This window comes from Macaca fascicularis, chromosome 20 (genome assembly GCF_037993035.2).
Source record: "Macaca fascicularis isolate 582-1 chromosome 20, T2T-MFA8v1.1".
Taxonomy (NCBI): Eukaryota; Metazoa; Chordata; class Mammalia; order Primates; family Cercopithecidae; genus Macaca; species Macaca fascicularis.
Window position 1 is genome coordinate 65251640 of NC_088394.1, and position 23207 is coordinate 65274846.

At 44.9% G+C, this 23207-nt stretch overlaps 1 protein-coding gene across 15 annotated transcripts in view; it reads left to right on the plus strand.

Annotated features, from left to right (window-relative positions):
* The window catches only part of UTP4 (UTP4 small subunit processome component), a 39234-nt gene extending 17130 nt beyond the window's left edge, over window positions 1-22104 (plus strand). For 5 of the 15 annotated variants that reach the window (XM_045382593.3, XM_074027498.1, XM_005592362.5 and 2 more), the window contains 11 exons: window positions 3238-3409; window positions 3515-3606; window positions 6601-6697; window positions 7363-7427; window positions 8807-8929; window positions 9934-10090; window positions 13167-13273; window positions 16482-16577; window positions 18712-18897; window positions 20437-20547; window positions 21901-22104. In XM_045382593.3, coding sequence (XP_045238528.2) covers window positions 3238-3409; window positions 3515-3606; window positions 6601-6697; window positions 7363-7427; window positions 8807-8929; window positions 9934-10090; window positions 13167-13273; window positions 16482-16577; window positions 18712-18897; window positions 20437-20547; window positions 21901-22017 — 1323 coding nt within the window. In that variant the 3' untranslated portion in view covers window positions 22018-22104. The remainder of the gene's footprint in view (window positions 1-3237; window positions 3410-3514; window positions 3607-6600; window positions 6698-7362; window positions 7428-8806; window positions 8930-9933; window positions 10091-13166; window positions 13274-16481; window positions 16578-18711; window positions 18898-20436; window positions 20548-21900) is intronic. The other 10 variants (XM_074027502.1, XM_074027500.1, XM_074027501.1 and 7 more) reach the window with 5 other exon arrangements.
* Window positions 22105-23207: the final 1103 nt, after the last annotated feature.

Genomic DNA, 23207 nt, shown 5'->3' on the forward strand with positions numbered 1-23207 from the left:
GTGAGCTGAGATCGTGCCTTTGCACTCCAGCCTGGTCAACAGACTGCAACTCCAGCTCAAAATAATAATAATAGGCCGTGTGTGGTGACTTATGCCTGTAAACCTACCACTTTGGGAGGCCGAGGCGGGTGGATTGGCTCAGGAGTTCCAGACCAGCCTGGGCAACATGGTGAAACTCTGTCACTACTAAAATACAAAAAAATTAGCTGAGTGTGGCATTGTGCACCTGTAGGCCCAGCTACTCGGGAGGCTGAGGCAGGAGAATCACTTGAACCTGGGAGGCAGAGGTTGCAGTGATCTGAGATCGCTCCACTGCACTCCAGCCTGGGCAACAGAGCAAGACTCCATCTCCAAACAAGCAAACAAAATAATAATGCTGCTCTGAACATTGTGGTACAAGTACAGGTTGAGTGTCTCTGATCTGGTTCTGCTTAGAAGCAGAAGTGTTTCAGATTTTGGATTTTTTTTGGATTTTGGAATATTTGCATATACATAATGAGGTATCTTGGGAGTGGGACCTCAGCCTATCCAAGAAATTCATTTATGTTTCATATGTACCTGATACACGTAGCCTGATGGTAATTTTGTACAATATTTTATTCATTTTATGAGTGAAACAAAGTTTTGACTGTGATCCAGCAGATGAGGTCAGATGTGAAGTTTTCTACTTGCGGTGTCATGTTAGCACTCAAAAAGGATTTTGGATTAGGAATCCTTTTTTTTTTTTTTTTTTTTAGCTGGGACTACAGGCTCATGCCACCACGCCTGTCTAATTTTTGTTTTTTTGTTTTTTTTGAGACAGAGTCTTGCTCTATTGCCCAGGCTGGAATGCAGTGGCGCAATCTCCACTGTCTGCAAGCTCTGCCTCCCGGGTTCACACCATTCTCCTGCCTCAGCCTCCCTAGTAGCCGGGACTACAGGCGCCCGTCACCGCGCCCGGCTAATTATTTGTATTTTTTTTTCAGTAGAGATGGTGTTTCACCGTGTTAATCAGGATGGTCCTGATCTCCTGACCTCGTGATCTGCCCGCCTCGGCCTCCCAAAGTGCTGGGATTACAGGCATGAGCCACCGTGCCCGGCCTAATTTTTGTATTTTTAGTAGAGACTGTGTTTCATCATGTTGGCCAGGCTGGTCTCTAACCCCTGACCTCAAGTGATCCACCTTCTCAGCCTCCCAAGGTGCCCGGCCCTGGATTAGGAATCTTCAGTCTGTATTTGCAAAGCTGTTTGAGTTCCTGCCTTCAGGTCTTTTGGATGTGTATCTTCGTTACTTTTTTTTTTTTTTTTTTTTTGAGGCAAGGTCTTGCTCTGTCACCTAGGTGGAGTGTAATGGTATAATCCTAGCTCACTGCAGCCTCCGCCTCCTAGGCTCAAGCAGTCCTCCTACCTCAGCCTCCCAAGTGGCTGGGACTACAGGCATGCACCACCAGGCTAAGTTTTTAACGTTTTTTGTAGAGATGCAGTGTCACTGTGTTGCCCAGATTGGTCTCAAATTCCTGGGCTGAAGTGATTCTCTTGCCTTTGAAAGTGCGGGATTATAGATGTGAGCCATCATGTCCAGCCACATTACTACTCTTGTTTGGGTTTTTTGTTTGTGTTGTGAGTTATGTTTTTTTGTTTTGTTTTGTTTTTTTCTTGTTTATTTCTTTCATTCTTTTTAAAAATGAGACTTTGGGAGGCTGAGGTGGGCGAATCACCTGAGGTCAGGAGTTTGAGACCAGCCTGGCCAACATGGCGAAACCGTGTCTCTACTGAAAAAAAAAAAATGCAAGCCCGTGCGCAGCGACTCACACCTGTAATCCCAGCACTTTGGGAGGCCAAGGAGGGTGCATCACCTGAGGTCAGGAATTTGAGACCAGCCTGGATGATATGGTGAAGCTTCGTCTCTACTAATACAAAAATTAACCAGGCATGGTGGCACATGCCTATAATCCCAGCTACTTGGAAGGCTGAGGCAGGAGAATGGCTTGAACCAAGGAGGCAGGGGTTGCAGTGAGCTGAGATTGTGCCATTGCACTCCAGCCTGGGCGACAAGAGTGAAACTCCGTCTCAAAAAAAACAAAAACAAAAATTAACCAGATGTGGTGGTGTGTGCCTGTAATCCCAGCTACTTGGGAAGCCGAGGTGGGAGAATCTCTTGAACCTGAGAAGGCAGAGGTTGCAGTGAGCCGGGATCATGCCAGTGCATTCCAGCCTGGGTGACAGAGGGAGACTCTGTCTCAAGAAATAAAAATAAAAAATAAAGATGAGATCTCACTGTGTTGTGCAGACTGGTCTCCAACTTCTGGGCTCAAGTGATCCTCCTGCCCAGTCTCCTGAGTAGCTGGGACTATAGGTTTGTGCTGCTCTGCCCACCTTGTTTATTTAAGAAACTTTCTTATTGGTGTTTCTTGTATTTTTTTTTTTTGTTTGGTTTTTGTTTTTTTTTTTTTTTGAGCCAGAGTCTTGCTCTGTCGCCCAATCTGGAGTGCTGTGGTGCGATCTTGGCATACTGCAACCTCTGCCTCCCAGGTTCAAGTGATTCTTGTGCCTCAGCCGTCCAAGTAGTTGGGATTACAGGCATGCGCCACCACTCCCAGCTAATTTTTGTATTTTTAGTAGCGACAGGGTTCACTGTGTTGGCCAGGCTGGTCGCAAACTCCTGGCCTCAAGTGATCCACCCAACTCAGCTTCCCAAAGTGCTGGGATTACAAGAGTGAGCCACCACGTCTGACTGATGTTTCTTGGATATTTTTAATGAAATAAACATTATTAAGAAACACCTGTTCTAGTTCTAAATAAAGGATTGTCAGTATTTTTATTGGTTTAATACGTTTCTTTAGTGATAATAACTTGATCATGTTAAATATTCCTACTAAATAACATGCTATGGATTTCTTTGTTTAGGTTTTCTCTTATGATCTTTGGAAGGATTTAAATTTCTCAAATAGGTTCTAGGTATTTTATCTCTCAGTGCTATTCTAAGGAGATCTGTGTTGTATATATGAAGCATTGCTGTGTTGTTCCTACTCTAGACGTTGTTAATTTTGTCAGTAGGGGGCGCATTGTTACCAGTGTCTGAGCTTGCTCCTCTGATGGAATCCTTAGCTTCTGGAGGGAAAAGACCCTTATAACTTTCCTACTGATTCTGGGCATAGGTTTACGCCTAAGCTGCTGAGACAGAAAACCTCAGGGAATATTTTTCCAACCAGACCTTGTTTTGCTTACATGTACCTCCTTCATGATTTAATTCCTCAGCAAGAAGACAGTTTTGTGGTGGGCACAGCCGAGGGAACAGTCTTCCATTTTCAGCTGGTCCCTGTGACATCTAACAGCAGTGAGAAGCAGTGGGTGCGGACAAAACCGTTCCAGCATCACACTCACGACGTGCGCACTGTGGCCCACAGCCCAACAGCGCTGATATCTGGAGGTGGGTTCCCCTCCTGGCGAGGCTGCTGCTTTACCCTGCCCAGCTCTGGCTGTTCTCGTGCAGGACGACTTCTAATTCTGTACACCTTCTCCCCTGCTTTACCAGGCACTGACACCCACTTAGTCATTCGTCCTCTCATGGAGAAGGTGGAGGTAAAGAATTACGATGCCGCTCTCCGAAAAATCACCTTTCCCCATGTAAGTGTCCATTCCAAGCCCCTGCCAACCCCTCATCTCCCCATCCCTTTGTCCCCCTGTCCCACAAGGCTCTGAACACAGCTCACGCTTGGCAAATTTGTAGGACTTTTTTTTTTTTTTTGAGACAGAATTTTGTTCTTGTTGCCCAGACTGGAGTGCAGTGGCGTGATCTTGGCTCACCGCAACCTCCGCCTCCCGGGTTCAAGCGATTCTCCTGCCTCAGTCTCCCGAGTAGCTGGGATTACAGGCATGTGCCACCGCACTTGGCTAATTTTGTATCTTTAGTAGAGACTGGGTTTCTCCATGTTGGTCAGGCTGGTCTCGGAACTCCCAACCTCAGGTAATCTGCTTGCCTCGGCCTCCCAAAGTGCTGGGATTATAGGCATGAGCCACCACGCTCAGTCTTGTAGGCCTTTTTTTTTTTTTTGAGACGGAGGCTCACTCTGTCACCCAGGCTGGAGTGCAGTGGTGCAACTCCACTCCAAGCTCCGCCTCCCAGGTTCACGCCATTCTCCTGCCTCGGCCTTCCAAGTAGCTGAGACTACAGGTGCCTGCCACCACCACACCCGGCTAATTTTTTGTATTCTTAGTAGAGACAGGGTTTCACTGTGTTAGCTGGGATGATGGTCTTGATCTCCCGACCTTGTGATACTGCCACCTTGGCCTCCCAAAGTGCTGGGATTACAGGCGTGAGCCACCATACCCAGCCCCCCTTTTTTTTTTAACCATCTGGGACATGGAGATATTGTAGGACTTTCTGTAGCTCCTTCTTCATTCCTTCTGTTTTTGAGGCAAGCCACTGCAAAGACATTTATGGGGGGTAGGAGATATGCAGCAGCACACCTAGTTCAGTTTCTGGGGGAATTTTTCCCTTTTCCAATTAGTTGTGGAATTTTGTTAGTTTGTCTTTCAGAGTAGGCTCTATTCTGGGTGGGAGCAGGAAAACCCAGGCTTCCAGTGTTCTAGGTAAATGGTACCATCTTCCCAAGCTAGAGAACTTGCTCCCCACACCTGCTGCCCCATTCATTCAACCAGTAAACCTCATTGAGTCTACTCATGAGTATCTTTATACATATGTTGTAGAGATAGATCGATTGATCGATCGGTCGATCAACAGCTCTATTGAGGCATATTTGATATATTAAAAACCATACATATTGGCTGGGCACGGTGGCTCAAGCCTGTAATCCCAGCACTTTGGGAGGCCGAGACGGGCGGATCACGAGGTCAGGAGATCGAGACCATCCTGGCTAACACGGTGAAACCCCGTCTCTACTAAAAAAATACAAAAAGCTAGCTGGGCGAGGTGGCGGGCGCCTGTAGTCCCAGCTACTCGGGAGGCTGAGGCAGGAGAATGGCGTGAACCCGGGAGGCGGAGCTTGCAGTGAGCTGAGATCCGGCCACTGCACTCCAGCCTGGGTGACAGAGCGAGACTCCGTCTCAAAAAAAAAACAAAAAAAAAAACAAAAAAAAACCATACATATTTAATGCATATAGTTTGATAAAGTTGAACATAGTCCTCATAATCTCTTGAATCGAGTCATTCATTTCTCTTTGTCTGTGCTGGCATCATCCTAGTTTGGATCAATGTCTTTTCTCATCTGGGTTCCTTTACAGTAGCTTCTTAATCATGTCCTTTTATTTCCATTTGTGTCGTTCTAGCCTATTCTTCATTGATCTTATTTTATTTTATTTTATTTTATTTGTCTTTGTTTTTTTGAGACAAGGTCTTGCTCCATCACCCAGGCTGGATTGCAGTGGTGTGATCTTGGCTCACTGTAACCTCTGCTTCCTGAGCTCAAGCAGTCTTCCCACCTCAGCCTCCTGAGTCGCTGGAACCACAGGCATCCGCCACCACGCTCAGCTAATTTCTTTTTTTCTTTTTCTTTTTTTTTTTTTTTTGAGACGGAGCTTTGCCCTTGTTGCCCAGGCTGGAGTGTAGTGGTGTGATCTCGGCTCTCTGCAACCTCGGTCTCCTGGGTTCAAGCGATTCTCCTGCTTCAGCCTCCCTAGTAGCTGGGATTACAGGCATCTGCCACCACGCCCGGCTAATTGTTGTATTTTTAGTGGAGACGGCGTTTCACCATGTTGGCCCCGCTGGTTTCGAACTCCTGACTTCAGGTGATCCACCAGCCTCGGCCTCCCAAAGTGCTGGGATTAGAGACGTGAGCTACTGCGCCCAGCCTCGGCTAATTTTTTTATTTTTTATTTATTTTTAATAGAGACAAGATCTCACTATCTTGCCCAGGCCGATCTCAAACTCCTGGTATCAAGCAATCCTCCCACCTCAGCCTCCTAAGTGCTGGGATTACAGGCATGAGCCACTGCTCCAGGCCCATTGATCTGTTTTAAAGCAACTTTGTTCATTGCTGCATGCTTCAAAGCCTTTGATTATCCCTGTTGGCTTCAGCATAAAGACAGTTTCCTTAGTGTGTCTTATAGAACCTGTCTCCATCCAGGCCTGGCCCTTTAGCTTCCTGTAGCACCTCTCATGCTTGTAGCACCTCCACCCAGGCTAGCCACTCTCAAGGTCTTTTTGTTCCCGCAAATACTCTTACCTTTGAGCTATGTCACATGCCATCGCCCTCCTCAGAGCATTCCGCCCTGCCTCCTTCGCCTGACTGGTCTTTCCCAGTGAACCTCATCTGGACTTCTGTGTACCACCACACGTCTAGGTTAGAAGTCCTCTTTCCTTAGTTTTCAGTACATACTGTGTTTAGCCGTGTTAAAATTCTTGTCACACTAAAGTCTTATTGCTGATTTAGTTCTGTGTCACCCCTTTAGAAGCATCTTGAGAGCAGTAGCTATGTTTTAATTCATCATTGTGTTCATAGATCCCAGGGCAGTGCCTGGTATATGGGAGTACTTAGGAAATATTTGTCAAGGAAATGGATTTCAGCAGTAAAAAGTGTGCTAAGGTGGTGCTGCTGTATCTGGTACTGAGGCAGTAGATAACCCTGACTTATTTTTTAACTTTTTGATTCTTGGATATAGCGACGTCTCATTTCCTGTTCTAAAAAGAGGCAGCTTCTCCTCTTCCAGTTTGCTCATCACTTGGAACTTTGGCGACTGGGATCCACAGTTGCAACAGGTAAAATGAGAGCACGTTTTTTTCAATAAGAAAACTGGAGAGAGAAGCCAGAAATCAGAATTGTGGTTGGAATTCTGCTTATAGAAAAACTGAAGTAGACTTTTATGTCCATTTTAACTAATGGTTTACCCACCCATTAGATAAAGCAAATAAGTTATTTAGAGTATTAGAATCTTTAGTAGGATATTGAATCATCTCTTAAAGGTTTATGGCTTGTGGTGGTGCGCTGCAGGGTGTAGTAACTGAGAAGAAAACAGGCTGTTGGAAAATAACAAGATTTAATGATGGGTAATGATGATCTTGTACGAAAAAGAAGATCACATGGATCTTATTGGAGTGACAGCCTAGTGGCCTTTTTGTGTGACCTATTAAGGAAATGTGTGAGTCCTCTCTTTTGCAGTGGATTAAAATTGAGGCCACACAGACTCCACCTGCGTGCCTGGCTATGGAATAGAGCTTCAGGGAATTAGTGATGTATCAGAGGTAGAAGCAAAGGAAGTACTCACTGTTTTCCTCTTCATATACACCTCAAAAGTTGTGAGCTTACATTTTTCTGATTTCTCCCGGATAGAGATTCCATTCTTCCAGGGAGTGACTTTTTAGAAGAAAAAAAATGTACAAATTCTCTTTCATAAGAGAAATCTCAGGGAAGTTTCTTGTTTCAGGCAAGAATGGGGATACTCTTCCACTCTCTAAAAATGCAGATCATTTACTGCACCTGAAGACAAAGGTAAGGAAGTTTGTTTAGGCTCTGAAATCTAGAACGTTTTTCCCATTCTGAATTTTGAGGTTAGTTTACACCACAAATTGTATAAATTCTAAAACTATTTGAATGAAGGACTATGTCACCAGGACTGGGTTTCCCGTGATTATAAGTAGGACATTGAGGATTTATTAGATGGATGTATACAGGAAATAGGTTTCTCTTCTTTTGATATTATTATGAAAATAATGTGCATTTATTTATTTATTCATTTGTTTTTGAGACAGAGTTTCGCTCTTGTTGCCCAGGCTGGAGTGCAATGGCGCCATCTCGGCTCACCGAAACCTCCACCTCCTGAGTTCAAGCAATTCTCCTGGTTCAGCCTCCTGAGTAGCTGGGATTACAGGCATGCGCCACCACGCCCAGCTAATTTTTTGTATTTTTAGTAAAGACGGGGTTGGTCAGGCTGGTCTTGAACTCCCGATCGCAGGTGATGCGCTCGCCTTGGCCTCCCAAAGTGCTGGGATTACAGGCATGAGCCACTACGCCTGGCCATGTGCATATTTTTAAAAACTCAAATAGTACAAAAGCGTATACAATGAAAAAAAACATTTTGTTTTGTGAGTTTTTAAAAATTACATAAATGTTACTTTCAACTTTTCTTTATTCTCCAGATTCTTTTTTGTTTGTTTAGTTGGTTGGTTTTTTGTTTGTTTGCTTACTTTTTGAGGCAGGGTCTCAGTGTGTTTTCCAGGCTGGAGAGCAGTGGCACCATCACGACTCACTGCAGCCTCAACCTCCCAGGCTCAGGTGATCCTCCCACTTCACCCTCCCGGGTAGCTGGGACTACAGGTGTGCACCACCATGCCCGGCTAATTTTTTGTAGATCCAGGGTTTTACCATGTTGCCCAGACAGATCTTGAACTCCTGGGCTCAAGCAGTCCTCCACCTCTGCCTCCCAAAGTGCTGGGATTACAGGCACGACTCACCGGACCTGGCTTCCAAATGTTTTTCATTTGCTATTTCTTAGAAGTCTTTAAAGCAGAACGTTGTAGACAAAACAGAAAATAAGTACTTCAAACCACCTATCCTCCTGAGCTTTCCTTCAGTAAATGCCTCCCTGCTCAGGTTTCTGAAGTTGGGGTATAGTATGAGGCTATCTATGAAGTATTCAAAAGGCCAAAATAAGAATAGACCTCCATTCTTGGATTTGGAAATCAAAGCCACGCCTTTTAGGTACTCTGCCTCTGAAATCATCATAGTAACGCAGACCACACGAGGATCGAGATTATGTATAGATATCTGTGGATATGTCCAGAGTGGCAAGAGCTTGAGGCGTCATGTCCCAGTGCACCTCGTTATGTGAAGTTTAATTGTACGTTCATCTTGATTCTTGATATTGCCAGGGTCCTGAGAACATTATCTGCAGCTGTATCTCCCCGTGTGGAAGTTGGATAGCCTGTTCTACAGTTTCTCGGTTTTTTCTCTATCGGCTGAATTATGAACATGATAACATAAGCCTCAAAAGGGTAAGTGATAGTCCAATGTCTGGTCACATAAGAGGAAACTTCCTAAATATGTCATTTTTGTGTGAAGTGGAAATCAACTGGATGTGAATCCTTGCTCAGTTAAAAACTATTTGGAGATTTGGAGAGGGCTGTTACAAAGCTGTTTTATTTATTTATTTTTTTTTTTGAGACGGAGTTCTGCTCTTGTCGCCCAGTGCGGTCTTGGCTCACTACAACCTCTGCCTCCTGGATTCAAGAGATTCTTCTGCTTCCGTCTCCTGAGTAGCTGGGATTACAATCGCCCACCACCACACCTGGCTGATTTTCCTATTTTTAGTAGAGATGGGGTTTCACCACCCATTGGCCATACTGGTCCTGAACTCCTGACCTCAGGTGACTCACCTGCCTCGGCCTCCCAAAGTGCTGGGTGCTGGGGTTACAGGCGTGAGCCACTGTGCCTGGCTTTTTTTTTTTGACCGACTTTCGCTCTTGTCACGCAGGCCGGAGTGCTCCTGCCTCAGCCTCCCGAGTAGCTGGGATTACGGGTGCCCACCACCAGACCCAGCTAATTTTTGTGTTTTTAGTAGAGATGGGGTTTGACCACGTTGGCCAGGCTGTCCTGAACTCCTGACCTCAGGTGATCCGTCCCCTCGGCCTCCCAAAGTGCTGTGATTACAGGTGTGAGACACTGCACCTGGCCCACACCCAGCCTTTATTTCCATTTTGAAGTTTTGAAATATGTTCTTAGAGGGATAGGGTAATGCCCTACAGGCAGTAAAGTTAAGGCTTTTCTGTTTAGTGGTTTCATGTGTGACTTAGTTATTTCCTTGATAGGGAAGTGAATATGTACTAAAGAGATGAAAGGGGGATGTATAGGTTTCTGGAGAGAAACCAGTGTTCTGTGCCCTGAGTCAGTTGGCTTACTTAGAGACAGGGAGCATTAATGTAACTTAAGCCTAGCTGTGATTGTTTCTGATGGGCTGTAGGTCTCCCTTCTCTCACTTTTATTATTGGTTCACCCAAAGGTTTCCAAAATGCCACCATTCCTTCGCTGTGCCCTTCAGATTTTGTTTTCTGAAGATTCAACAAAGCTCTTTGTGGCATCAAATCAAGGAGCTCTGCATATTGTTCAGCTGTCGGGAGGAAGCTTCAAGCACCTGCATGCTTTCCAGCCTCAGTCAGGTGGGAATCTGGTAATTGGCCATGGGGAGACTTGTCATGTCTGAGATGTAACTTTTTTCCTTTTAAGCCTCCATGTTGGGGGTTCCCTCATGTTCTTCCTACCCTACAGATCCACTCACTCATATGTTTGCAGTTTCAAGTAGGAGGAGATAGCTGGCAGAAGAAGACTCTCGATGAGATATGCAATGTTCTTCACACCTACTCTTTTCTCACTGGGTTTTTGATTCCTTATTTGGGGCCAGAGAAGTTTCATCATCCTTAGTTTGTTAGCAGAACACGAAGAAAGTTAAAGTCGTATGCAATCCTGATACCCAGAAATAGCTACCATTAATATTTTGGTATTTTCTAATATGTGTTTGTATATACGTATTTTGTGGGCATGTTGCTTTTTTTGGTTGTTTGCTTATAAAAAGGTACAATCATAGATCACTGCCACCTCGACCTCCTGGGCTCAAGTTATCTTCCTATCTCAGCATCCTGAGTAGCTGGGACTACAGACGCCCACCACTATGCCCAGCTAATTTTTTCATTTTTTTTTTGTAGAGATGGGCTCATTATGTTGACAGGGTTGGTCTTGAACTCCTGGGCTCAAGTGATCCTCCCATCCTGCCCTCCCAACTGAGATTATAGGCATGAGCCACTGTGCCTGCCCCAAAAGTATTATTATACATGCAGTTTAATTGCCTGTGGTCATTTAATGTTCCTGAGAATTTTTCTGTTTTCCTTGAGAACGTGATTATTAATGAATGAGTGTGGCTGTGTAGCTAGCTATGGCTGCTAAGGACTTAGACTCAGTTTCCAGCTTAATTAAGCTGGTAGTTGTTTGGATACTTCCCATGGGCCTTTCCCCTCTCCCTTGTCCTGGATTGTAGCTGCTTCTTCACTGTCATTTAAACTCCCATCAACCTGGAAAGTCAACTCTTTTTTTTTTTTTTTTGAAATGGCCTCACTCTGTTGCCGAGGCTGGAGTGCAGTGGTGTGATTATGGCTCACTGCAGCCTCGACCTCACCAGGCTCAGGTAATCCTTCCACCTCAGCCTCCCAAGTACACAGGAGCATGCCACCATACCCAGCTAAGTTGTTGTAGAGACAGGGTTTCACCATGTTGCCCAGCCTGGTCTTGAACTCCTGGGCTCAAGCAATCCTCCTGCCTTGGCCTCCCAAAGTGCTGGGATTACAGGTTTGAGTCACCATGCCTAGTGAAAGTCACCTCTTTTATCCTCAACTCTCACTGTTGATAAGCTGATCCAGAAGCCTACAGGAGAAGAAACCCACAAGTTAGGGGTCAGATAAATCAAACTGACTATTAACTATATATGTTTTTATTACAAAACTTAGGCTATTTATATCTAGCACTCCTTGAGCTTCAGCTCTGCATTATATATATGACTTTATTTTTTCCACTTCTCTCATCTCACTTCCCCTTGTAGTCAAGCTGGTTTCTTCACAGCCCTCAAACCTGCATATTCTAGTCACTTAGCTTGCACTGTTCCCCATCCTTTTTACCTCATCACCACCCATCCTTTGGCAGCTAGGTTATGCTTGTTATAAAGCCGTGTTATCGTTTGGGGGCGTTACATGCAGCACGCATTTTGGCATAGAACATCACTGTCCAATTTTTATCCCACACTAGTTGTTGTGTTGCCAGATTGGTTTAAAGTCTCTAGATGACAAAGATGGCTCAGATGTGCCCATCCTCCCTTAGTGCTAAATATACAGCAGGCACTCAATAAATTAAAGATATGCTTCAAGTCTATTTAACTTGCTGTTTGTCCGTAACTTTTTTTTTTTTTTCTGAGACAGAATTTCAAAAGAGTTTCAAAAGATGGAGTTTCTTGTCGCCCAGGCTGGAGTACATTGGCACCATCTTGGCTCACTGCAACCTTTGCCTCCCAGGTTCAAGTGATTCTCCTGCGTCAGACTCCAAGTAGCTGGGATTACAGGCACCTGCCATCACGCCCAGCTAAATTTTTTTTGTACTCTTAGTGGAGATGGGGGTTTCACCATCTTGGCCAGGCTGGTCTCGAACTCTTGACCTCAGGTGATCCACCTACCTCCGCCTCCCAAAGTGCTGGGATTACAGGTGTGCGCCACCACACCTGGCCTGTCCATAATTTTGATTTAAAAAAAAATTTGGGGCCGGACACGGTGACTCACGCCTGTAATCCCAGCACTTTGGGAGTCCGTGGCAGGCAGATCATGAGGTCAAGAGATCGAGACCATGCTGGCCAACATGGTGAAACCCCATCTCTACTAAATATGCAAAAATTAGCTGGGCGTGGTGGTGCACGCCTGTAGTCCTAGCTACTTGGGAGGCTGAGGCAAGAGAATGGCTTGAACCTGGGAGGCAGAGGTTGCAGTGAGCCAAGATTGTGCCACTGCACTCCAGCCTGATGACAGAGTGAGACTCCGTCTCAAAAAAAAAAAAAAAAAAAAAAAGGCCGGGCGTGGTGGCTCACGCCTGTAATCCCACCGCTTTGGGAGGCCAAGGTAGGTGGATCATCTGAGGTCAGGAGTTCAAGACCAGCCCAGCCAACATGGTGAAACCCCGTCTCTACTAAAAATACAAAAATTAGCCAGGCATGATGGTGGGCGCCTGTAATCCCAGCTACTTGGGAGGCTGAGGCAGGTGAATCACTTGAAGTCGGGAGTTGGAGGTTGGAGTGAGCGGAGATCCACCACTGCATTCCAGCCCGGGTGACAGAGCGAGACTGTGTCTCAAAAACAAACAAAAAAACGTTTGGTAGGAAAGGAGTTTGAAACAGTTAAAGTATGTATTTTAGTGGCAGATGCTACTGTAATTCTCTATTCCTATAGTAAGCAGTGTCTTAGGCCTGAGGAAGTAATAACTTCTGTTTTATCTCTCTGGACCCTCTTTACAGGCGGGATGGCTAAATAAGTAGATGAAAAAAGTAGAAACATTAGCATCTAGAACTAATTTGCACAGTGATCAGCAAATTATCCTGGCAGTGATTTAAAACTCTGAGGGTCTCCTTGGTTTTTGCCATCATCTCCAGGGCAGGGCTGGCTGTGGACACTGTGTGAATTCAGAGATGTAACTGTTCTGTCCTCACAGGAACGGTGGAGGCCATGTGTCTTTTGGCAGTCAGTTCAGATGGGAATTGGCTAGCTGCGTCAGGTACCAGTGCTGGAGTCCATGTCTACAATGTAAAACAGCTAAAGGTGAGCATAGGGCTTAATGGCAGCAGTTTGAACCATTTTACAGGAGCCAGTTCACCCTGCAGTTACAAGATTCAAGGCAGATTGGCATGACCTGGAAATGTATTAGACTTTTTTCTTTTTAACCAATGATTTTTCCAGGTTTGGAATCCTGTTTTATTTTTTTATTTTATTTTATTTTATTTTTTTGAGGTGGAGTCTCGCTCTGTCGCCCGGGCTGGAGTGCGGTGGCACGATCTCAGCTCACTGCAAGCTCCGCCTCCTGGGTTCACGCCATTCTCCTGCCTCAGCCTCCTGAGTAGCTGGTACTACAGGTGCCCGCTACCACGCCTGGCTAATTTTCTTGTATTTTTAGTAGAGATGGGGTTTCACCGTGTTAGCCAGGATGGTCTCCCATCTCCTGACCTCGTGATCCACCCGCCTCGGCCTCCCAAAGTGCTGGGATTACAGGCGTGAGCCACCGCGTCCGGCCTCCTGTTTTATTTTTATGGAACCCAGAAGCTATACTGTATAACATTAAAAGCAGCTAATGGAATCAGTGAAATCATTCATACCTGGAAATTTGAAATTAATGATTTGTGGGTGATGTAAACACATCCAGATTCTTTCTATATTTTCGGGAGGAAAATTCTGATATACACAGACAAATAGTTGCAGATAAGAGTTCCTTTCATGGCTTGCCTTGTAATCTCAAGATAAACATAATCAAAACTTCGAAAAAGGAATGCTGGGAAAACATTTTTCACTAATCAGTAATGACACCGTCAGTCATAAATTGAGTCATTAGTGATCCCTTACAAGTCCTCATCTTCATCATAAGAATCAGATTCGAACTATCCAAAACTTGCAATAAGCATTAAAAGTGTATAGAATAACATCAAACTGCAATACTTAATGGGTTTACCTGTTAACTGCATAGCGTAACCTTCGTTGCATTATGGTAGGAGCATGTACTGAGCACTTGTCTTTGAGCCTTGCCTAGTATTTAAAGAGTGTGTGTAGCGTGCACATGCTTTGCAATTGTACATAAAAAGCCATGCCTAGGCATTAAATTCTTTTAAACCTGGTGTAGAGCCATAGACTCCCTATTCAATAACACATTTATAAGCAGTTTGTACAGATGGATTTACTCGGAGGGAAAGGCTTTACTCTCAGTTCTTCACAAATGCTGTTAGTTTTGTAAGCAGTTAAATATGCTTTTTATTTTTTATTTTTTTATATATATATATTTTTTTTTTGAGACGGAGTCTCGCTGTGTCGCCCAGGCTGGAGTGCAGTGGCGCGATCTCGGCTCACTGCAAGCTCCGCCTCCCGGGTTCACGCCATTCTCCTGCCTCAGCCTCCGAGTAGCTGGGACTACAGGCGCCCGCCACCACGCCCAGCTAGTTTTTTGTATTTTTAGTAGAGACGGGGTTTCACCGTGTTAGCCAGGATGGTCTCGATCTCCTGACCTCGTGATCCACCCGCCTCGGCCTCCCAAAGTGCTGGGATTACAGGCTTGAGCCACCGCGCCCGGCCGCTTTTTATTTTTTTGAGACAAGGTTTCACTCTGTCAACTAGACTGAGTGCAGTGGCACAGTCACAGCTCACTGCAGCCTTGACCTCTGGGCTCAAGCAATCCTCCCACCTCAGTGTCCTGACTAGCTGGGACTACAGGCGAGCCCCACCACACCTAGCTAATTTTTTTTTTTTTTTTTAAGTAGAGATGGGGGTCTTGCTATGTTGCCCAGGCTGGTCTTGAACTCGTGGACTCAAATGTTCCTCCCTCCCTGGCCCTTCCAAAGTGCTATAGCTACAGGTGTGAGCCACTGCGCCGAGCCAGTAGGCATATATGTATGCATGTATGTGTGTGTGTGTGTGTGTGTGTGTGTGTGTGTGTGTGTGTGTATATATATATATATATATATATATTTTTTTTTTTTTTTTTTTTTTTTTTTTTTGAGACAGAGTCTCACTCTGTCACCCAGGCTGGAGTGCAGTGGTGCGATCTCAGCTCACGGCAAGCTCTACCTCCTGGGTTCATGCCATTCTCCTGCCTCAGCCTCCCGAGTAGCTGGGACTACAGGCACTCGCTACCACGCCCGGCTAATTTTTTGTATTTTTAGTAGAGACGGGGTTTCACCATGTTAGCCAGGATGGTCTTGATCTCCTGACCTCGTGATCTGCCCGTCTCGGCCTCCCAAAGTGCTGGGATTACAGGCATGAGCCACTGCGCCTGGCCTTTTTTTTTTTTTTTGAGACAGAGTCTCACACTGTTGCCCAGGCTGGAGTGTGGTGGCACAGTCTCTGCTCACTGCAACCTCTGCCTCCTGGGTTCAAGCAGTTCTCCTGCCTCATCCTCCTGAGTAGCTGGGATTACAGGTGCATGCCACCATGCCCGGCTAATTTTTTAGCACCTGGCCAACCAATAGGCTTTCTTAAGAAAATGAGGACCAGTGTAGTGGCTTACGCCTGTAATCCCAGCACTTTGGGAGGCCGAGGTGGGTGGATCACGAGGCCAAGAGTTGGAGACCAACCTGGCCAACATGGTGAAACCCTGTTTCTACTAAAAATACAAAAATTAAGCCAGGTGTGGTGGTTCACATCTGTAATCCCAACACTTTGGGAGACCGAGGTGGGTGGATCACCTTGGTCAGGAGTTCAAGACCAGTCTGGCCAACGTGGTGAAACCCCGTTTCTACTAAAAATACAAAAATTAGCCGGCAATGGTGGCGGGCACCTGTAATCCCAGCTACTCGGGAGGCTGAGGCAGGAGAATCCCTTGAAACTGGGAGGTGGAGGTTGCAGTGAGCCAAGATCATGCCATTGCCCTCCAGCCTGGGAGAAAGAGTGAAACTCCATCTCAAAAAAAAAAAAAGAAAATACAAAAAATTAGCCAGGTGTGGTAGTAGGCTCCTGTAATCCCAGCTACTCGGGAGGCTGAGGCAGGAGAGTCACTTTAACCCAGGAGGCGGAGGTTGCAGTGAGCCGAGATCGCACCACTGCACTCGAGCCGGGGTGACAAGAGTGAAACTCCATCTCAAAAAAAAAAAAGAAAAAGTAAAGAAATGAAAGTTCATTGGTTGGGGAAATGCCTGAAATTTATGGAACTTCCCTAGAACCCTTTTGAGTTCTGAGGAGCACTATTTAAACCCCTGACCTAGACCATTCAGTCTTTGCTGAGGAAAAGTGTCACTTAGAGTTGCCCCTTGTGTTTGTTATTCGTTCCCAGCTTCACTGCACGGTGCCTGCTTACAATTTCCCAGTGACTGCTATGGCCATTGCCCCTAATACCAACAACCTTGTCATCGCTCATTCGGACCAGCAGGTAAGGGAGATTCCAGTGCTTTCTAATGCCTTCCTGCTGGATAGTAACCTGGAAGCTGGGATATTAGGCAGTTACAGGGAGCCTTTCTTTGAAGGTGTTGGAGGATATAAGGTAGTTTTCTCCTGTGTGAAGTAAGTAAAGCTTCCTTGCCTGTCTGGGCTCATCATAGGCCAGCAATATGCATTGGTTTGATGGGATGCAGTTTAAATGGAGAAGTGCTAAGATTCTAGAGTAAAGAATTACAAGAGGGAGGAGGAGTTTTGAAGTACTCATTTTCCTGATTGTTTTAGAGGAGAGATGACATGGGCTTGGGTGTTAAACTGGGTATGGGATGGAATAAGATTTTGAGAGTTGAAAGTGACTAAAAGATTGTATCATTCACCTTTACCCTTGCCGATGAGGAAATCAAGCACTAGTAAGATCAGGTACCTAATCTCAGCCAAAATTAGAACCTAATCTACTTTTTTCTATACCAATTTATAAGGAGTTTGTAATTATAAGGAGATCTTTAAAAAAAAGAAAAAAAAAAACACCTGGGCTGTAGAATACATTAGGAAATAATAATTATATTAGGGAGTTATCAATAATTCATCCGTAAAATTGGAGATGATAATATCTACCTCCGTGAGCTGTTGGAAAGATTAAATGTCATCTGGGAAGCACATTTAAGTAGACTGCTAGGCAAATGATGCTTACTGCTTTGATGGTCAGTTTTTACACTCAAACATGCACACACATATGCACTGTCCAAAAAGTGAAATCTCTCAGTTTTATAGATTTGAGTCCTTGACCAAAGACTGAAAGAGTAGTGAAGCCACATGTTTGCCTTTGTCCCACATAATGATAATGTTCCCCCCGATACCTTTTACTGGCACTTAGTCCCTTAAGTGCTTCTGAAAGTAAAACTAATGGGAAGTCTTTTATATCTGTTAGATTAGCAAAGATCAAAGACTTGATAATATACAGTGTTGTGAGGGTGTAGGGAAACAGTACTCTCACACATTGTGAACATTATCCTAACCATTTTGGAGGACATTTTGGCAATATCTTAAAATTTTTTAAGTCCACATGATCTTTGACTTAGGAATTTCAATTCTAAGAGTTTATATATATATATATATATATATATATATATGCTTTTAGCTGTGCAAAAAGAGATTTATACAGAGACAGTTCATTGCAACTTTGTTGTAGTAGACAAAGATATGAAACAAGCTAACGTCCACTAAGCAGACTGGATAAGTAAATCATGATACATGCATAAAATGAGTGGAGTATTGTATGTTTCAGAATGGGCATGACTGATGTATATGTATATTAATGTGGGTCAGTCTCCATGATATAACACTGAGCAGGCCGGGCGCGGTGGCTCAAGCCTGTAATCCCAGCACTTTGGGAGGCCGAGGCGGGTGGATCACGAGGTCAGGAGATCGAGACCATCCTGGCTAACATGGTGAAACCCCGTCTTTACTAAAAATACAAAAAACTAGCCGGGCGTGGTGGCGGGCGCCTGTAGTCCCAGCTACTCGGAGGCTGAGGCGAGAGAATGGCGTGAACCCGGGAGGCGGAGCTTGCAGTGAGCCGAGATCGCGCCACTGCACTCCAGCCTGGGCGACACAGCGAGACTCCGTCTCCAAAAAAAAAAAAAAAAAAAAAACACTGAGCAAGAAAAGCAAGATACAGGACACTATGTATTATGTGCATAAAATAGCTCTAAAAAGATGGGCCAGGCGCAGTGTCTCATGCCTGTAATCCCAGCACTTTGGGAGGCCAAGTCAGGCAGATCACGAGGTCAGGAGATCAAGACCATCCTGGCTAACACGGTGAAACCCCGTCTCTACTAAAAATACAAAAAATTAGCTGGGCGTGGTGGCAGGTGCCTATAGTCCCAGCTACTCGGAAGGCTGAGGCAGGAGAATGGTTTGAACTCGGGAGGCGGAGCTTGCAGTGAGCCGAGATCAAGCTACTACACTCCAACTCCAGCCTGGGCAACAGAGCAAGACATCATCTCAAAAAAAAAAAAGAGTGGTGGGAGCTGAAGGTTTGTGTAGATACTTTCTGGTTAGGAATGAGAATGCCCTTCTGGTCTTTCTGAGTACCAGCCTGCATTTCTCTGTGTCACGTCCTTCCTCAGGTATTTGAGTACAGCATCCCAGACAAACAGTATACAGATTGGAGCCGGACTGTCCAGAAGCAGGGCTTTCACCACCTTTGGCTCCAAAGGGATACTCCTATCACACACATCAGTTTTCATCCCAAGAGACCGATGCACATCCTTCTCCATGATGCCTACATGTTCTGCATCATTGACAAGTCATTGGTGAGTTCTTCACTGCTACCTCCCAAATCTTCTTCTGAATCTTCAAGTTCTAAAAGCAACAAGTACAATAAGATAAGAGGAAGGAGAATCAGAATAAAAGTAGCTAGTAAATCAGAATAGAGGTAGCTAGTACATTTCTTGGAGGAGAGAGGCCTTTGTTTTTCCCTGGTTTGTGTTCCCACGGTTCTTCGGGAGGTTCTCAGGGAAGGGGCTGGCCTTTGTGTACTGGCTTTTGCTGATTTGACTATTTCTCTGCTTTGCCAGTGAGCACATAAATCTTACACAGAAAAGTGATTAGGCCAGTATTCAGAAGGTGACCCTCATCAGGAAGAATCAGTGATTTGGGTAACTTGCTTCCAACTTTGAACTCTGGGATATCTGAATAACATGATTTCATTAAAGGAGGTACAGGCTGAGGTTTTGACCTCTGTACCCCTTGGCTGAAGCTACTGAAATGCTGTCTGCAGGCTTGAGGAACTGGTCTTAACATCTCCGAAAAACCTAGCTAGGAAAATTCTTCATGGCTGTGATTTAGATGGGATATGAGCATTTTCTTCAGTTTTAGATTCTGTCCTCTTTGCCATCTGCTGTTTTGATTCGCCCTGAATTTATATCTTTTCTGGGGAGGTGCTTTGTTTCCTAGAAGCATTGTGGCCATGCCTGTCCTGCACTTTGGGTTTAGATTACAACCGTGACACGGTGTTTTGGTGTGTCTGTGAAGGTGGGGGTGGAAGGAACATGGGGGAAAGCAGCAGATGGCTCTAAAGGAGGTGTGCACAGGGATGTGTCATTGGAATCATCTCGTGGGCCCTGCGACCTCTGGGTGTGGGAAGCATAGCTGGCTGACAAGTGCCTTCTGCAAGATGAGTGATACAGGAAGGGCCCCTCCCACTCTCTTGCCTCTTGTAATTGAGCCCAGATCATTTTTTCCCAAGCATTGGTTTTAAGTTCATCGCTTCCCTATAGTAGGCATAGCCATTTCCCAAGGAAGTCAGAGACAAAATATCATTTGTTTGGCCAGAGGCCACCTCGAGGTGTCAGTGACATCAGCAGGGGTGGTTTGTGTTGACGTTTTGCCTGGGGAGAACTTCAGTCACTTGTCCAGTCCATGATCTGGTTGGGGGAGAGTCTAGAAAGCACAGAGCCTGTGTGGGCTGAGCTCCTGCACTTGCCAGTTTGTTCCTTTCTGACCAAGTGTTACTGATGAAACAGGCCAAAAGCCCCAGAAGGGCCCTTTGATCTTGCTGCATGGAGTAACAAGCTCTGTTAGCCTCATACTCCCAACCCTCTGTGGTGTGGCTGCAAGAGTAGCTTCAGCTCTTTCTCCCTCTTTCTCCTTTTCTTCTTTTTTCCCCCCTAGTTTTTCTGAATAGAAGTATCATGGCTACAGCTGTTTTCCTGAATTAACAAATGTCAGGGAGGTACTGAATATATATGATGGTTAGAAGATGATGTTGGGCTAAAAATGCACTACAGATCTTTGGTCTGTGGAAGCCCAATAGAAGTAACCATTTAAACAATGTATCTTTGTCTTTTTAGCCCCTTCCAAATGACAAAACCTTACTCTACAATCCATTTCCTCCCACGAATGAATCAGATGTCGTCCGGAGGCGCACAGCTCATGCTTTTAAAATTTCTAAGATATATAAGGTAAAACATCTTGTGTTGTTATTCTGGATAGTTGGTTCCTTTGTGATATCAAAATGTAATAAACTCCACAATTGGAAGATAAGAGCACCTTTAGTTTCCATGCAGAGAACCTGGATTGTGGGAAGCAAATCACCTTTTTGAAGCTGGCTGTCCCTTGTATATGTTTTATTGTTTTTGCCTTAGTAGGTTAGAGGCAGGCACATCATACTTAACCAAAATGAAATGCGTAAGTAGTGAGAAACGTTGGCACTGAGGTAGAGTCTTTGTTGGCGTGAAAGCTGGCTTTAAATTTTGCTTGTTGGAGTGTTCCATAGGATAAATGTCAAGCAGGCTGGGCTTGGTAGCTCATACCTGTAATCCCAGCACTTTGGGACACCAAGGCAGGTGGATCTCCTCAGCCCAGGAGTTCAAGACCAGCCTGGGCACCAACCTGGGCACTACTCAAATACCTGGGCACCATGGCAAAACCCCATCACTATTCACAAAAAAGAGGCGAGGTCTGTAAATTACTCAAATGTGATTAGCTTCTTGATGCATTTGTAACTTGCCAGTTGTCAGTTGCCTTAGTCTGGTATGGTGATTCACTCCTATAATCTCAGCACTCTAGGAGGCTGAGGCTGGAGTTCAAGACCAGTCTGGGCAACATAGTGAGAACCTGTCTCTACAAAAAAATATATATATACATATATATATATACACACACAAAAAGTAGTTGGGTGTGGTGGAACATGCCTGTAGTCCCAGCTGCTCAAGAGGCTGAGATGGGAGGATAGCTTCTGCTCAGGAGTTCAAGGCTGCAGTGAGTATGATTGCACCACTGTACTCCAGCCTGGGTGACGTCGAGATTCTATCTTTTAAAAAAAATAATAATTTAGGCTTTAAAGTCCTTGCCTAACACTGATTCTTGAGATATAAGAAGCATAGATTTTCTATCCAGAGAAATGTAAAAAAATCCTGCTGAGACCTTTTATGAGTAAACTCAGTTAAGTTCCCAGTCTTGAGCCAGGTGCAGCAGTGCACACCTACCTATTGTCCCAGCTACTCAGGAGACTGAGGCAGGATCATTGCCCAAGAGTTCAGGGCTTCAGTGCACGTTGATCATGTCTATGAGTGGCCACTGCTCTCCTGCCTGGGCAACATAGCAAGACCCCCATCTCTAAAAAAGAAAAAAAAGCTTTTATGCATTCCAACTATTTTGAGGCCCAGGGCAGGAAAGATTGTCAAGAGATTTAAATCATTTGAGCCTTGAACTAGGCTAACCTTTTAGTTTAGATAGTGTCTACCTATAGTCAGTTCATTCAGGACTAGCCCTGGATTGTAAGTCCTGATAGAATCATTATCATCCCTCTGCAGCCTCTACTCTTCATGGATCTTTTGGATGAAAGAACACTCGTGGCAGTGGAACGGCCTCTGGATGACATCATTGCTCAGCTCCCACCACCCATTAAAAAGAAGAAATTTGGAACCTAAAACAGGGCACTGTCTGTGTCCTTCCTTGAACTGTCTACCCTGTCGCTTTTCACAAATCATGGTAATAAAACAAGTTATTCTTGAGGACTAGGCATTATAAATGTTTTTTTCCAAGATAATGGACAGTCATTTCTCTTCATTGAATGAAAGTGAATGGAAACTCCAAATGAGTTATTTGTATTTGGGATAATGTGCTGAGTAGCTGCAAACTCATCTAATGTTGATAGGGTCCTGCTTATTCTGTAGGCCGCAATCTCAGAAGAAAAGATACTTGCCTTCTGTTCCCTATTACACGCCTAAGGCTTCAGAGGGCTGATGGCCTTCACTTCCTGCCAGCCCCCAGCCTAAGCAACAGCATGGAATCTGCCCATCCTCGCCCTGGAGGGCAGAGGACCGTAATTACTTACTCAGGATAGCCTGACCACTAATAACCATAATCAGCCTTAAGAGTTCAAGGAAGAATTTCAACTCCAGCATTATAAGGGAGTGCTCCATCTAAAAAATAGATGCCTTTGACCTTTGGCAGTCAGCGGTTAATTTTATTTAAAAGGAAAAGAAGCTTGGGTTATCAGCCCCATTAACTGCCTTTTTACCTGTTATATGCTGGTTTCAAAAGTATGGAAGGACCAGGCGTGGTGGCTCATGCCTGTAATCCCAGCATTTTAGGAGGCCGAGGTGGGAGCATCACTTGAGTCCAGAGACCAACCTGGGCAACATAGAGATAACCTATCTCTAAAGAAATACAATATTTAAAAAAAAGATACAGGAGCTGGGCACACATCAGTAGTCCCAACTACTCGGGAGGATCACTGGAGCTCAGGAGTTTGAGACCATAATGTGCTATGATCACGGGTGAATAGCCACTGCACTCTAGCCTGGGCAACATAGTAAGACCCTGTCTCTTAAAAAAGAAAAAAAAAAGGAAACACTAGGCAGGAATTTTGTTAGGGAGTAAGAGTAGAGGTGGGGACCCGAGAGCCTACCATGTATTTCACATTTTTCATTATCTTCTACCTGCTCTGACATTGTTACTCCCACGTGTGTTATCAACTGGCCAGTTTTAATGTGATCTTTAAATTACAAAGTGAAGAACTCTAGTTAACTGAACTGAGCAGATAGATTTCTTTCCCGTCTCGGGATGTATTCTGTTGCATGCCCGTGGAAACCCAGTATGTGTGCTTTTTGTTTGT